The sequence below is a fragment of the Condylostylus longicornis genome, unplaced genomic scaffold (genome assembly GCF_029603195.1).
Source record: "Condylostylus longicornis isolate FDR11 unplaced genomic scaffold, ASM2960319v2 ptg000045l, whole genome shotgun sequence".
Lineage (NCBI taxonomy): Eukaryota > Metazoa > Arthropoda > Insecta > Diptera > Dolichopodidae > Condylostylus > Condylostylus longicornis.
In genome coordinates, this window is record NW_026578014.1 from 746,323 (window position 1) to 763,485 (window position 17,163).

The 17,163-nt window shown below is 26.8% G+C and overlaps 1 protein-coding gene across 4 annotated transcripts in view; it reads left to right on the plus strand.

Annotated features, from left to right (window-relative positions):
• LOC129610624 (chitin synthase chs-2) overlaps window positions 1–17,163 on the plus strand; it is a 64,472-nt gene that overhangs the window by 37,912 nt on the left and 9,397 nt on the right. For all 4 annotated transcript variants that reach the window (XM_055523248.1, XM_055523247.1, XM_055523250.1 and 1 more), the window contains 3 exons: window positions 6,775–7,115; window positions 15,344–16,811; window positions 16,879–17,146. In XM_055523248.1, the coding sequence (XP_055379223.1) occupies window positions 6,994–7,115; window positions 15,344–16,811; window positions 16,879–17,146 (1,858 nt within the window). In that variant the 5' untranslated portion in view covers window positions 6,775–6,993. The remainder of the gene's footprint in view (window positions 1–6,774; window positions 7,116–15,343; window positions 16,812–16,878; window positions 17,147–17,163) is intronic.

Consider the following 17,163-nt stretch of genomic DNA (forward strand, 5'->3'; position numbering starts at 1 on the left):
ATTCAAATAGTGTAATAGATTGTTTATAAAAACAATTTTTTAATTGTTAAAGGGAAAAGTGCTAATTTACAAATCATTTGTTTGACCGAATCTTATTTCACTTCATATCAGTGTTATGAATCGTGCAGACTTAAAAGGGGTTTCCTTATATAGACAATGTATATGTAGATTTTTCTAGATTTAACAACTGAAACAACTTAATGAAAAAATGAAAAATCTTTTAATAAATTGAAATTATTCTTACTTTAATTGGGTGCTATTTTATAACTAAATATTTATAAATCATTAAATTAAAAAGTCATTTATATAATATGGAAAACTTAAACAATATTAAATGTATCGGTTATAAAATTTGTATAATAATTAATTAAAAAAAAATTAGATTAATTAACTCATTATCGTATATGATATATATGGTAAAGAGCATTTTATAAAATAAATCAAATTCACATAAATTTTAAAATAGAAAAATAATTCACCAGAAACATTTTTATTATAGGTTTCAACAAAATTCACGAAAATCAAAAGTTTAACGATAATTTTTGAATTAATTGAACATGTGTTCATTAGCACATAAAAATTTTATTTTGAAAAATTTCTAAATAATAAAGAACAACTTCCTAACTTATTATACACATAATTTGTAATATCAAACAAATCAGTGGCTTCTTATGTTTCCTAGTCTTTAAAACAAATTAAAGTATATATACATATTTGCATATACGTACATATGCATACATAATAAAAACCATGTTTTATTTACATAATATATGAATCTTTATATAATAAGCAATGAATTACTTTCGTTTCAAATTATTGTTCTGGAGTATACATATATATAAAATTTTGCTTTATTTCAGATCATTTTATATGCATAAAAATTTTTCTCTATTTTAGCATTTTAACGTGTTTGGCATCCTATCGAAGATTTAAAAAAATGTTCTATTTCTTTCAAAAGAAAAATGATATAAATAAATATTAAATTAAAACTTATGACTGTACTAGAATTTATAATTTCTGCTGGTAAACACAAAAATATTTGTAATGCTTAAAGCTTTTCTTTCAATCTTTTGATTTTCTTGTGGATAAATCACTGCGTTGTGCTTATCCTTTTCTCTTTGAAAAAGTGTGAAAGCATTAAAAGAACAACTTGAATGGTTAATAAAAAAAATAATATGCAAGTAGTACAGTAATCACTTCTTTTATGACATAAAAGAGGCAAAAGAGCGCAAGAGTGGCAAAAATTATTTAAGGCTAAAGAGGCAATGTAGCAATATTAATAATGGCCTTTGATAGCAAAAATGAGTAAGACGAAATCAGAAAAGAAAATACAATTTGTGAAAATTGATTTTACTTTTCGATTTATTTTTTCAAATATGATATAGCACTGATGATGTCGCAATTTTACTTTTTCGTGGGAAGAATTTTGGGATATTTAAAAAAAAACACAACATCAACTAAATCAAAACGAGAAAAAATAGAGTTGACCTGGTCAACTCGGTGTTACCCGTACGTATTTGTTATCCTATACGTTAGTAAATATGCCATAACTGACCTTTGGCAGAGCTCAGTACTGTGCTTTCAATATTTTCTAAGATATGGCTAAAAAACTTTTCAAGTTGTATGCCAGCTACCAGAAGGAGCCAAGCAATTTCAATGACTTTTATAAAACACTTTGGCCCTACTAATATACTCGCTTGTGTGAAATTTTAATACAACAGCTTTTATAGTTTCTGAGATATAGACAAATAGCTTTGTCAGTTGTATGACACCTACCAGAAATTTCAACGATTTTTATCAAACACATTGGCCCTACTAATGTTTTCGTTTGTGTGAAATTTGAATAACACAACTTTTATAGTTTCTGGGATATAGACAAATAAATTTGGAAGTTGTATGGCAGCTATGCGAACCAGTACCTCGATCATATCAAATTTAAATAGGATTCTGGCATTTACTATAATAAATCATTTGTGAAAATTTGGTGAACTAGCCTCAATTAGTTTTTGAGTTATCTTTGGGACGAACAGACCAGGCTAGATCGACTCAGAATTCGATGATGATCAAAAACATATAGTTGCGCCTATATCTCACACCATTATTTCTCAACGTTACAAATCGTTAGGCAAATTTAGTATACCCTTCGAACATATGTTCATACAAGTAAAAAAAACACATTTTTTTACCAACATATGTAGGGTTTTTTTTTTTATAAAGTAATGATAAATGTCATATAAGTGTATAATATATAAGACTATATCGTTGCATTAAACAATTTAATTAGCTATGTATTATTTAAAAAAATTATTCCACTGGTTGATATATTATGTATTCGCTGAAGTATTCGAAAATTTTTAAGTTTATATGTGTATAAAATATTGTTTATTCTTTATATTCAAAAAAGAAATTATTTTCTATTTAAAATTTTAAATTTTTAAATTAATATTTTAAAAATAAATAAACTGTGAAATAATATTATTATAATTTGCTAAAGTTTACTTGTATGTGCATTGACAATTTGAACATTTAAAACTATTCCTCAAATTCCACTTTATATTTGTTAAAATCCCATAGCTATACGTAATTAATTTTATTTCTAAGCAATGTTATCATCCTTTGTATAAACGTCTCTGCCTGTTTTAATAGTCTGATCGTAAATGATGAAACCTGAAATGTAGCTCATTTTTAGAACTTTTTTAGAATGAAATTAAAAACTATTTTTAATGTTTTTGCAATTTAATATTTTAAACAACCTTATAAAAAATCAAGTAACTAAATATATAAAAAAGTAGCATCGTAATCAGTGCAAAAAAAAATAAGATTAATGTAGACTTGGTCGTTAAACACTACAGTACAAATAGTCACTTATATTTAAAAATTAAGACAATGTACATATAAAAAAAGTTACTGGCCTCCTGCATATAAGTATGAAATGTTCATTTCAAAAAAAAGTTGAACCTAACATACCAGATTTTTGTTTTTTATCACTTCATACTTCACTTTTAAGAAGAGAATATTTTATTCATTTTATACATATTATCTTTCTTATAATATAATAATAATAATAATATAATGTAGTTATGTGTGTACATATGTATAAGAAAAGCATATATGACAACAATATATTTAAAAGCAATTTTTTACACAATATGTGTTCACAAATTACGAATGTATGTGTCTATATATTAAATTTACAGAAAAATATCAGTCAAAACTGCAATGTCTGAAATGAAAAATTATAAAAGAAAATAAAATAGCGGGTGCAGATCAAAAATTACTGCATCGTTAATGTTATCGATAGATTCAATTGTAAGCACGATATTACAGATGTACATACATAATAAATACATATGTAAAAGTCAAAAAAAATATATTGAATATATACATATATAGCTATATTATGTATAAGTATGTACATATATATTAGTTTAGTATTCACAATCGATGGTGATTTTCTTGTGTTTATCTGAATTTTACATTAAAATTCATCTTAAGGTCATCTACTATAAAAAAAAATGTTTTCATAATAATAATACTTTATTTTTTTTGTTGTTTTGCTTTTCTTAACACAGTGTTTATATCAAGGTTTGGTATTCTTCTCTTTTATTTTTGTTTTCTACTTAAATTTATTTATTTAAAGACCTAGAGTAGAGGTTAGATGCAGCCATATAGGAAAAAATGAGATGTGAAAAATGAAGATCAAAACAAAAGATACAATATACTCTCTACAACGCAATTTATAACAAAAAAAATATATGTATACGCTCATTCGCACATTTATACATTCATAAAAAGCGGTAAAACTATAAATTATAGAACTTTAAAAAAATATTAATCTTGTTCCATCAAAATTTCATGAAAATAAAATTTAAAAGGAATAAACATATTATAGTAAAATAGACTTTGTATATAATTTACGTATAATAAAAGAATATTTACTTATCAAAATAATATAACTATGTATATACAGGGTGATTCAGTAGAGAGTACAATATTATATATCATTGTTGAGGGCATCAAAAATGGGTAAATTTTTTGTTTGGGACTAGTTGTCAAAACTCAATGGTTTCCGAGATGCATGGATTTTAACGAATTTCCATGAAATTTTTTCTAATAAGCTTTTTGCTTATAACTTCCCTTCCGAAAAAAGACAAAGGCTTCAAATGAACAGTTTGTAGAAGTAACTAGTAAAGGTCTTGAATGCAACATATTACTTGATTTTGTATTTTATGAACTTTCCATACCATGCATTCGAACTTGTTCAATTCGAACTGTAGAAACCGCACTATAATATTCTAGTCAAAATTCAACAAATTTGCGCGAATAAAATTGCAAAAATATTCAAAATATCATAAATAACAATTATGTATGTAATTGTAATTGTACATAATTTTTACATAAATTATGTAGAAACATTTAAGTGCGTGAGCGTTAGATTAAAAATAACTGGTTAAAATATTTGTATATTATAAGTATAACTTACTATCTAATAAAAGTTAAGTGTATTTAGGTATTTATGTTAGTGCAAAAAGAAGCGTACTATATTCGTAACAATAAGGAAAGAAAATTTATTGTAAAGATTTTCATTTTTAGATTGAATGTTAATTTTATATTTATAAAGTAGTTGTATAAAGATGAAAATTTCTGGAATTGTATACACACATATGCACACACATATGCAATCAAAATATTACTATATAATAGACCATGTAAATGCATGTTGTATTATACATTATATGCATTATATTATATTATATACTTTATTATATATATACTTTTTTTATATATATATATAATATAGATACTGAATATCTATACATACCGTATATGCGTTGCTTGTGAAAATAGTGTAAAACTACTTTGTAACTTGATTTTATATGCATATACATATAGTAAATGTATGTGAATGGCATTTTTAAAATTATAATAAATTTTAAGGCTACAAATTTCATGTATAATTTGTATACATATACGAGTACAATGGATGGATACAATATTGTATGTTTGAATTCATATTGTGGAATTTGTGAATATTTAGTTAATATTAATTGAATATTAATTACAAAACTAATTAAATGTACGTATGTATGTGAATATATTTAAATATATATATTTTTATATATTTATTTCATGCTTGTAAGTCCTATAGAACTGTTAAATGTTAAGTATGTTTTGGTATGTATAACAAATATTTACATATGCACGTATATTTTGAAATAACAACTGAATTCAATTAATTTAAAAAATAAATTTCAGATTTAATTTTAAAGGTAGTCCAATTTTGACTTTTACAAAAATTTTGCAGACTTATAATTAAGGATTTCTATAAATCATAATTTACATTCATTTATACATGCATGCTATAGATGTGATAATATGAAACAAGTTAAAAGGTGTTTATACCCGTACGAATGTATGTTCGAAGGGTATACTAAATTTGTCTTACCGTTTGTAACGCTAAGAAATAATGGTCTTATATATAGACTCAAGTGTATGTTTTTGATCAGCGTCGAATTCTGAGTTGATTTAGCTTTCTCTATCCGATAACTTAAATTGAGAATTGAGCTAAGTTGCTCAAATTTTCACAAATGATTTATTGTAGTCAATTCTAGAACTCTATTTAAATTGGATGTTATCGGGGTATTGGATCGGGGTACTGGAAAATTTGTTTAGCTATATCTCAGAAACTTTAAAAGCCAGTACTGAAATTTTGAATAAATTAATATGGTAACTCAAAGTTATAGTCTGTCCCATAATCAACTATGATAAATTTGTGCGCACATAGAATAGAAAATTCGTACGGGTATCACAGAGTTAACACCGTCAACTCTATTTTTTCTGTTTTCTTTTTATAATTATGAACATTGTGTGAGCATATTTGCAATCATGAATCAATCGGGAAGAATTTTATTCTATAATATTTTAATTAAATTTTTTTCATTAAAATATGAAAATATTAATCTTCTCCGAATTTAATTGGATTTTGAAGGTATCGGTATATGGAAATGTATGAGTTTATGAAAATGTTCATGTATCATGTACGTATGTGGATATAATATAATGTATAGTGCATTAAGTATTTAAAGCGAAATATTATATTTTACGGTTGAGTTTATAATTAATATAAAAAATTCTAAAAAAAAATCATTTTAATGTTAAAATAGACTATTCTATTTTTAAAGAAATATGTACATGAATCATGCATTATTAATAAGAAGCTTGGGTTAATTTGAAGTCTTATTCTAAGTTAAAAATAAATCTGTCACATTTAATATTTAATTGAAGAGACGATTTATTTTTAATCGAATTCATCAATTCAGAATATTTAATTTTTAAAAATATTAAACAAATTTGTTTCCCTACTATACTCGTTTATTTTGACACTAGACTTAAATTTTAACAATTTTATAGTTTTTCTTTATAACTTAAAAAAAACTTAAAGAATATAAATGCATTTTGATTTCATATAGTGAATCAAAATCTCACTCTCCGCCCCTCAAAACCTGAAAAAATGTTTGTTGAAAATTAATTGTGTAATTTAACTTGGAAAGTTGGAAAATTAAATGTTAAACCTTATTTAGGAAAAATGTCTGTGGAAATTAACTATTTTTTTAATTTTTCAACATTATTTTTTCTCTTGGACTTCTCAAAATAAAGAGTGTCGGAAATTATATGTGTAAAGAAAATTGATCAATAATTTTAGCTCTATTGATTCTACATATGTACATATAAGTGTTCTAAATTAATTTTTATTTATTTTGACTTATATTTCAGAAAGGTGAATAAGTGCTTTGAACTAAGAAAGTTCAACACAAATTCAACCGGACGCGCGCTGTGCTGCTATTTTTTTTGATTTTTATACACCGACTAAATCAGAACTAAAGGAATCAATTTTGAAATAAAAGCTAATTTAGTAACAACAGTCATAAAGATTAACTCTTTTATTTGGAAGAGTTTTTTAAAGCTCTTCAAATAAAAAAAAAAAGTAAAAATATGTCAAATATACGACATCGACCGTTAGGACCAGGTGGTGGTGGAGGTCCAATAGCTGATAGTGATGATAATTATTCAGATGATGAAAGCACACCGTTGACTCAGGATATTTATGGTGGAAGGTGCGTATTTGATATTAAAATAATTTGTATGATTATATTTTTTTGTTTATTCATTTGAATAGTGTTTTTGAAATGGATTATACATGTATATACATACATACCTGTTAGTATTAATTTCACTTTTAATACTAATAACACGACAATGTTTTCATTTTCTATAAATAAATTTATCATAACTCATAATATTTTATATTTGAGAACCTATATTTTTTTAAATACGTTTTGCTCAAGGTCAGATACCAATCTTAACACAACTATCAATAATTACTTCTTTTTTAAAACACGCAAATAAAATGTGAAAGAAGTTTCTTATTTTATATTTTAAAACTTTTAATCTGGTTTTGTTTTACGATTTAACTTTTTTACAAAATTTTATTATGTGGCAATAAATAAAATAAGTTAGATCGAAATTTTGTTGCTGGCGCTTAAAATTAAAATATAAAGTTTAGTACTCTTCTCAATATAGAAAGTTTAGAGAATCAATTTTTTTACATCGAATCATTAGTTTATGATTTTGCTTTTCACTGACAGTTGAATTCTTATTTACGAGTGTGTGTAAAATTTCGCCAATGAAATTCCAGCGCCAAGTCTTAAAGGATTCTACTGTAAGTAGAAATTTTTTCAGCTTTTCGTTGTACACAGATGTATGTATGTACATAATGTGACAAGTTTTGAATACCGACCTAGCTGATTAAGATCTTTAAATTCTCTTATATTTTACTAACTACATATATATTTCTATTATTTTATTTCATTAAGATACATTTTGTATACATACTTAAAATGTATGTATAAAATATAAAATATGTACGTTCATGTCACAATTTCCATATTTCAGATCCGGTAATTCAAGCCATAAATGTATCTCATGATATAATCATCTTCTTTTGTTTTCAATATAAGGAAAAAATCAAAAAATTATAAATTTTTCATATTTGCAAACGTGCATGGAAGTATATAAGTATTTATATGATTTTTTACAAAATAGATATGTATATAAATATACATAAGTACATGAAAAGAATAAGTATACCAAGTTCTTTATCACAATTTCTGGTTATGAAGAGGCCCCTGTGACAAAACACAGTAAACCTATAAATTTTCAAATCAACTTTTAGCCAACTAAAAAAATATATTTGTATATATCGTATATACATATGTATGTACATCCACAAGTATGTATTTATGTGTGTATTTCTCTTTTTATAAAAGTAACTATTTCAAAATAAAGTTAAAAAAAAACAAAAATAACCATTTTATCTATTCAAAAATATTCAAAGTAATTAAAAAAGTGAAACTTGTTTTTCAAGTTATGAGTTAGTTGGTTTATGAAAACATAACAAAAAAACTTAAAATACAGCTCGTTAATGTGAATGGAACAGAAAAATCTAGTAAATTAATTGGTAAAAAAAAGAGAAGAAAAAAACGAAAATTGAAAATTAGATACGAAAAACCAAAATAATATAAAAAAAATCAACCGTTAGGTGTTATTAAAAATGAAATCGAATTTGTTTTTCAGTTTTTCTACTTTTTCTTTAGTTTTCTATTCTTCAAATTTGTTGGTTGAATAAAAAGTTTTCAAATAAAATTGTACTTAAATAAAGTTGGGTCAAACCAATGGTTTGTATTGTAGCACTTTTCCCTTCAACAAGTGAAAATTCTGCTTTTAAATACAGTCTATGTGTACCTACCACACTATTTAAATTATTTTCATTCATATATAAAACTATTTCTAGGATTGCATATATTTAGGATAATGAAAACATTATGTTAACCCCTTTTTAATATAAAAAGGGGTTAACATAATGTTCGATTTTAAGGGTTAATTGTGTGAGTTAAGAAAAATAATTATATTTTTTAATTTCATGGAATTTACCGTTAGCTTTCTGCGTTTGAAAAAACTTGTGGTTTCGGAAATATAAGGTGTCAAAAATTCAAATTTTACGAATTTCAAGAGGCGATAACTTGAGAGGGGGTGGAGATGGAAAAAAATTTTCTTCTAACGAAATGAACTATTTGTTAATGTCTAAAAGCCCCTAAAATTTCAAAGTTCTACATTATAGGGTCTAGAAGAAAAAACGAGATCAAAAATTTGGAAAAAAAGAACTTTAGATAACGGTAAATTTGAACGACCATTTTGCTTTTCTAAAGTTTAACTATAGTATACCGCGCTAGGGGAAGCAAGTCCTTTCTGCGTTTGAAAAATTTCGAAAATGCTTATGGTTTCATTGCAACAAATATTTAAAAAAGGCCATTTTTAGGGTTTTAGGGGGGTATAACTTCTAGAGGGGGGGAGATAGGTGAAAATTTTGTTCTACGGAAATAAGTTTCTAGTAAAGATCTATGTACATATAAAATTTCAGCTTTCTATCTTTAAGGGTGTAGAAGTTTTGTAAACAGACACATGGACAGACGGACTGACGGACGGACGGACAGAGTGAAACTAATAAGCACTTTTTTCAAAAAATTTTTTGGAAAAGTGCTAAAAACAAACACAACGACGTTTTTGCTTTTGTAGCGAACTCCATTTACCACTATGAATGTGTATAAGTATATGTATAAATTTTTATTTATAAACTTTATATGAACATACATAACATATTATATGTACATATACCATATGTATATGTACCACTTTTGTGATTTACAAGTTGTGTATGTACAGCTTTGTAGGTTCATTATAAGTATATGTAAGTATTGATATAATTTGCTAGACATTGCAAAGATTAAGAACTTTGCGTTTGCAGCATGAATGTGCTACCCAAAAAAAATATGTACAAATGCGTATGCAAATTCTTTATGTTTTGAATGTACAGCAATAATCATACATATATGTTTGCATGTACTTATCTACATAATAGTAGTTGGGTTTGTTATGTAAGATGTATATATAAACACATGCGTATATATGTGCAAAACATAATACGTATACATATATCTTTCTTTTTACATGCAGTTTAATTTCGTTTACTTGTCGTTTAACTTCGCTTACTGTTCGAGCCGTGGAGTAAAGACACCCAAAGTCATACCTAGATATTTTGCTGTGTTTTGGATTGATACTTTAGCATCATTTAGTTCAGTTGTGGTGGGTTTACTAAATTTTTGTTTGTGAAATTATATGTGCAGATTTACTTTCAGAATTTTGCCTTGAGATAGAATTCTTTTTCTATCATAATAAGATAACTCAGATTAACTGCTGTATTCGATTTAAATGGAGCGTTATTCGATTTAAATAACTTTTATATATCTTTGACCGATATATCTTTGTGTAAATAGGGTGTTTTCATCCATCATAATAAATTCTTCTAGTAAACAAACACTAAAATTCAGTTCATTTAGTTGAAAAATTCCTTTCAAGTGATTAGCAAATAGTTCAGCTTTGTCCTTACAGTTTTTTTTGTCATGATCCATCTGCTTTTGTTTTAGTGGGGGGATTCGTTTTATTGGTTAAGCAACGAAGAGACTTGCTTTCCACAACGAGTAATTTTAATCTTTAGTTCCTGATTTGAAATTTTCTATTTTTCTTCTGTGCGTTTGAGAAGAAGAAGAATTTTTCTTCTGTGCACGCATTGGAGGTCTTTAAAACTATCCTTTTTTATCTTACATCTTGATGGACCATGTACTGAACCAATATAGAAGTTCTGCTTGATAGATTAAATTTTAACCACGACAAGTTGAAATTTCTGGATCTCTATTTGCGATATTTCACTATGCTGTATTTCCTTAATTAGAATTAATTATTCACATTTGCGATATTTCCTTAATTAGAATAGTACTACCTCCCTTTGAATAATTACCAAGGTGAGTTACACTATAGCCTATCCAGCACATCCAAATCCTTCCGCAAGTATGTTTCTGAAAAAATACTTACATTGATATTTTTAGCTCTAAGAAAAACTTCCAGGGCTTTCTACTTAGAACTTTTATTAAATATTTTCTTTTATTTTTTTAATTTAATCAACTACACATTTGAATCCCCTTTGGATAAATTTACACTAAAAGTCCTGTAGCTTACATGTTGAAGTTCGTATCATTATTTTAATTCGCCTCGTCTATTTATTTTCATAAGAATGCCATTTCAATTCGGCTTTTTTAGCAGCTTAAGTTAATTGACTATATACTTATTTTTGGTTGATCATTGTTCATTATGTTTACCTTCACGACAATGCTTTCCTCTTTGAGGATCATTGTTAACTGTGCGTAATTGAACATTTTTCAATGGTGGAGATTTCCCTACTTTAGTGCTATTCATTTCTAGCGCCTGTTCCATTTCTGATGAACTCTTGAATTTCCTCTTCAGCTTCTTTTGGTTTCTGCCTTGAATTTGTGGTTCAGCTTTCTTCTTTCAGCTCCTTATCATGTTTTCCAAATGGCTTATTCGCAAAATGACTATTGGTCCCTTTTCTGATTTTACCTTCAGAGGTAAATTAAACAACTGCATCAGACTTTCTTTCTGTATAACCTTCTGTGGTTTTCTTCTAAATTTTCTTTTCACTCGCGACTTCTCTGATCGCATTTATATTATATATATTGAACATTAATATTTAGTTATGAGATATATAGCTATTTTGCAGCCAGATCTTTTCTACTGTTCGTCATCTGTGATCGGATGCAGACCAAGAAGCCGTTCACTCTGGATTAGACGCGCCTAGATTTTAGTGGACTCGTACCTCAAGCATGCCTGCTGTGGGTATTTCTAATCCCCAACTCACCGTGACCCGTGATATATATATGCATATATTATGTATGTATATTGCATAATATACGTCGGTACATTCGTACTTTTGAATAAAAAAACCATCCTTTAAAGATCCTTGTATATTTTAGATCCTTTATTTTTGTAGATTTCTCGTAAATGTTCCGTGACACAATTCCATACATTAATTGTAACGTTTTGTGATCTATATAAATCATAATTATATTCTTGAAATGTTTCTATCGCTGAAGCAATGTGATTAAATACTTAGCTTTTTACAGGAATTTTATGAACATGTTCAATATTTCGATTTTCTTTCTTTCTAAAGGTCTTGAATATGAAAAAAACTCAATAATCTCATTTTTTAACTCAGAAGAAATATTTTCGGTTTCATCTAACAAAAAAAACTATAAGTTTAGAAATGGTATGAAGAATAGAAGTACTCTAAGTTGGGGGGAACGTTATAGAAGGGTTATTTGTATGCTTTTTTACAATTAATTATGCGAACTACGCAGGTATATATATATTGGCATATATGAACTTGTGAGAGATAGTTTATATAGCTAAATTTAAATATATAAAATTGGATGATTGATAATTTATTTGGAGAGAGCAATTGAAAAATGAGAGAAGACAGAAAGAATATCTTACAATGGTTAAAACTCCTACTAATATTTATTAAATTGGCATCCTTGGCATTAAATATATTCGTATAAAATTAGAGCAATGTATTATTGCTCTAAAGTTCGAATGTTTTGAAACTTGACAAAACGATTTTTGAGGTTCTTGCAAGCATATTTTCGCCAAATAACTCACTGTCTCACGGTAAATCAAACCTGATTATGCTCACCATATTACTGCAGGTTGGAGTTGGACCGTGTCATTCTATTTTATCATGTAATTTTTCTTCTTCTTTAGCTGCCTTCTGATTTTCTGCAAAGCATTTCTGTTAAAATTTTAAACTCTAGGATTTTTAAATATATAACTTTTTGTATGTACTATTTTTATGTGGAGTTCACATACATATGTATGTATTTATAAATATTTACTTGTCTGCATAAAAAAAAATAAAAGAGCGGTAATAAAAATTCGAAATTCTATTCAAAAGCTCTCAGCAAGATACTTCGCAAATTGTTCAACATTTTTCTATTTTACGAAAATTAACTATAACAAAAACTCGCTTTAGAAAAAAATATTTTTCTTACAAATTTAATTTTGAAAAATAAGAGTCAAATCTCTTTAACAATTGTTAAAACTAAATTATTTAAATTTTAATGTATTAAAATTCATTATGATCAACAATGAGTGTAATTTACCTGATGTATTTTCGGTGATCTCATTGTCCCACTTAAGACTAAGATCAAAAGCAAAGCTTTGAAAAAATTGCGAAGAAAAAAGCATGCTATTTTCTGTTATTCAAAAATTACCAATCAAAAAAAAGTTAATTTATTCAAATTAATTCTTGGGCATTATGTTTTAAAAATTATTTAGCAAAATTATGTGGAAGTTAAAATGTTTCAAAAAACTGTTTTTGGTATAGATATGTACGTATGAACGTTATAATTATACTTTAACATTGTATCGAAAAATTAATTCTTAAATCTTAATATTAACTTGTAATTTGAAACCATTAGGAAATATAGAATCATTTTTGTCTGGTTTCATTGACTTATACAGTTCAATTTAGAATTTTTGTACATTCCAAAATTTTTAGTTTTAGTTGATATGAAAAAACAACAAACCAAATTTTGTAGCAAAAATAACTCTTAACAGTAACAAGATTATGACTATATTAAATTTATTACTTTTTTGAATTTTTTTATAATAAATATGGTAAATTAAAATATTTAAATAAATATATGTAAGTATGTGCGTACACATATTTGGTATAATATAATGAAATCACAGAGGGTTTCGGTAATTCGTATATATTAAAAATAACTTCAATTCTGTGTTAAAATATTGTAAAACTAGTTTCGAAATGTATAGAATGTTGTCAAAACTTTTACTAATAATACACTATATAAATGTTAAATTTTTATTAAAGAAAGAAAACAAAAGTGGCAAGCAAGTTTCCGTTGACAAAGAAAAATAATTGTTGATCTGTGTGTAAAAATTAATTCGAAATAAATTTGTGGTTTTCATTTTTTGTTGTTTGTATAATGGCATATAAATAATTTTTAAAGGCCATCTACAAAAAATTACTTTTTAAATCAAGTTATTTAAATAATATTATATTAATCAAAAATTTAGGAAGAGATTATCAATGTGACCTAGATTTATAATATTTACTCTTATGGATGCAAATCATTTTTAAAAATTGTCAAACTGGAAAATATTTTTATATAAAATTTATATATGTATGTATGTATAAAAAAAAATTCATATATTTTTCCATTTTGAAGCCATCCATATTCAAATCATATTTTTCCAATTTACAGCAATTTATTTTTCCATAAAATTTATTTTTATATAATAAAAACTGAAAAATATTTTTTCCTGGAAAGTTTATGTTATGGTTTTCTTATTAAAAGGAAAATTGATAAACGCTTTGACACATTGACTACTTGTACTTGGAAGAATATGTTAATTGTGTGATTAATTAACACTATCGATTTCAAAGAAAAATGTATTTTTATTTTCAGCTTGTTTGATTAATAAAAAAAAAAACTGTTTTTTAAGGAGTTAATTGTGACAGGGTCACAACTCTGTGACATCCGTACAAATAAATGATTTTAAGAATCATTATCATGACTGATTATCACATGATTTTTGGTTTTTATATGGGTTGCAACATAAATTAATACAATTTGCAAGACTTTTACCGAAAATAATAGTTATATTAACATTTTCAATTAGTCAGGACATTTTAACGAGTTCAAGTAAATGTAAAAGTCCGAAATATATGCTTGCGCGGAGTTTTGATACAGTAGTTTCTATAATTTCTGAGATGTAGGCTAATAAAATTGAAAGTTGTATTAAAGCTACCACTGTCCCAATCAAATCCTATTCAAATAGAATTGTTGAATTAGGATTGTGGAAGTAAAGGAAATTGATTTTTGAGTTATCGCTGAGACGGACAGACATGGAAAAATCGACTTAAAATTCAATGCTGATCAAAAAGAAATGATTGTTTCTAGAATTGAGACCGCTATTCCTAAGTGTTACAAACGTAATGGTAAATTTATAATTATAAAACATACGTTCGAACGGATGTAAATAAAAAAACCTCTGTATCTGCATATCTATGTATTATTTTACTCACATGCAAAAAATGTATATACACATGTAAGCATGTACACTTTATATTCTACTTGCTTGAATAGAAACCTATATATCCTTCATTACACGATTGTAAAGGAAATTTATATGTTTTGTTATAGCAATATTTTGCTATACTATATTGGAATTATAATAAGTATGTGATGGATTTGAATTATAATAAGTATGTGATATATAAGATATTTAAATTTTATTTATTTTTAATTGTAGTTTTTCTATCTCTACTATAATTTCTTGCTTTTCTTTGCAGTCAACGTACGGTACAAGAAACAAAAGGGTGGGATGTATTTAGAGATCCACCATTAAAAATAGATAGTGGCTCAACAGCAAATCAAGCATGTTTAGAATTAACAGTTAAAATATTAAAAGTATTTGCATATTTAATAACATTTATTATAGTATTGGGTGGGGGGGTAATAGCAAAAGGCTGTGTTTTATTTATGACGTCACAAATACGTAGAGATAAGAAAATAACATATTGCAATAAGGATTTAGGGCGTGATAAACAATTTATTGTAACATTACCAGAAGAAGAACGTATTGCATGGATATGGGCTATAATAATCGCTTACACAATACCAGAAATTGGTGCATTAATACGTTCTGTTCGAATATGCTTCTTTAAATCGTATAAACGTCCATATACGTCACATTTTGCATTTTGTTGGTTAATGGAAACATTAAGCGTACTCGGAACCGTTCTTTTAATGTTTGGTGTATTGCCGGAAATAAACGCAATTCAAGGGGCAATGTTAACAAATTGTTTATGTGTTATACCCGGTATATTAGGTTTGATGTCTCGAACATCAAAAGAAGGTAAACGTGCAATTAAATCTTTGGTTGATATAGCAGCTATCGCAGCACAAGTAACTGGATTTGTTGTATGGCCATTATTAGAAAATCGCTTAACACTTTGGTTAATACCAGTCGCTTCAATAATGATTTCCTGCGGTTGGTGGGAAAATTATGTTTCGACACAGTCTTCGATTGGTTTTATAAGAAGTTTAGGTCGTATTAAAGAAGATATGAAATTTACTAGGTACTTCAACTACACATTTATTTCTATTTGGAAAGTTATTTTCTTCTTTTGCGCAACAATATCGATATTATGGATACGTGGAGAAGAACCGGCCAATTTGTTTGTACTATTCGGGGATGGTTTTGGACCACATAAAGTTATGGTTGATGAAGTTACGAATGGATTTTCCCAATTACCTGATTTACCACAAACAATTGCAGATTCAACAGATATAGATGCTTCTCACGATACTGTAACTTATGTTCTTTTAATACAAATTCTAGCTGCGTATTTGTGTTATATCTTTGGGAAATTTGCATGCAAAATCATGATTCAAGGATTTAGTTACGCTTTTCCTGTAAATTTAACAATTCCTGTATCTGTATCATTATTGATTGCTGCATGTGGCATTCGAAATGGGGATCCATGTTTTTTTCATGGAACTATCCCGGATTATTTGTTTTTCGAGAGTCCGACTCAGTTTAACTTAGATGATTTTGTCTCAAAACAGATGGCTTGGGCTTGGATTTTATGGTTATTAAGTCAAACGTGGATAACACTGCATATTTGGACACCTAAATGTGAACGCTTGGCAACAACGGAGAAATTATTTGTTAGTCCTATGTACAGCTCCTTATTGATAGATCAGTCAATGGCATTGAATAGAAGACGAGATGATCAAGCTGATGTTAAAACCGAGGTAAGTATTACTGCGAAATAAAAAAAAATACTAGTATATCTGAAAGAAAATTTTTTTTTTAATTTAGGACTTGGACGAAATTCAAAAAGAAAAAGGTGACGAATATTATGAGACGATATCAGTTCATACTGATGGCTCAGCTATACAAAAACCAAGTATTAAGTCTTCCGATAGCATTACTAGAATTTATGCTTGTGCTACTATGTGGCATGAAACGAAAGATGAAATGATGGAATTCTTAAAGAGTATAATGCGATTGGATGAAGATCAATGCGCGCGTAGGGTAGCCCAAAAGTATTTGAGAGTAGTTGACCCAGATTATTATGAGTTTGAAAGTAATTTCATGCATTTG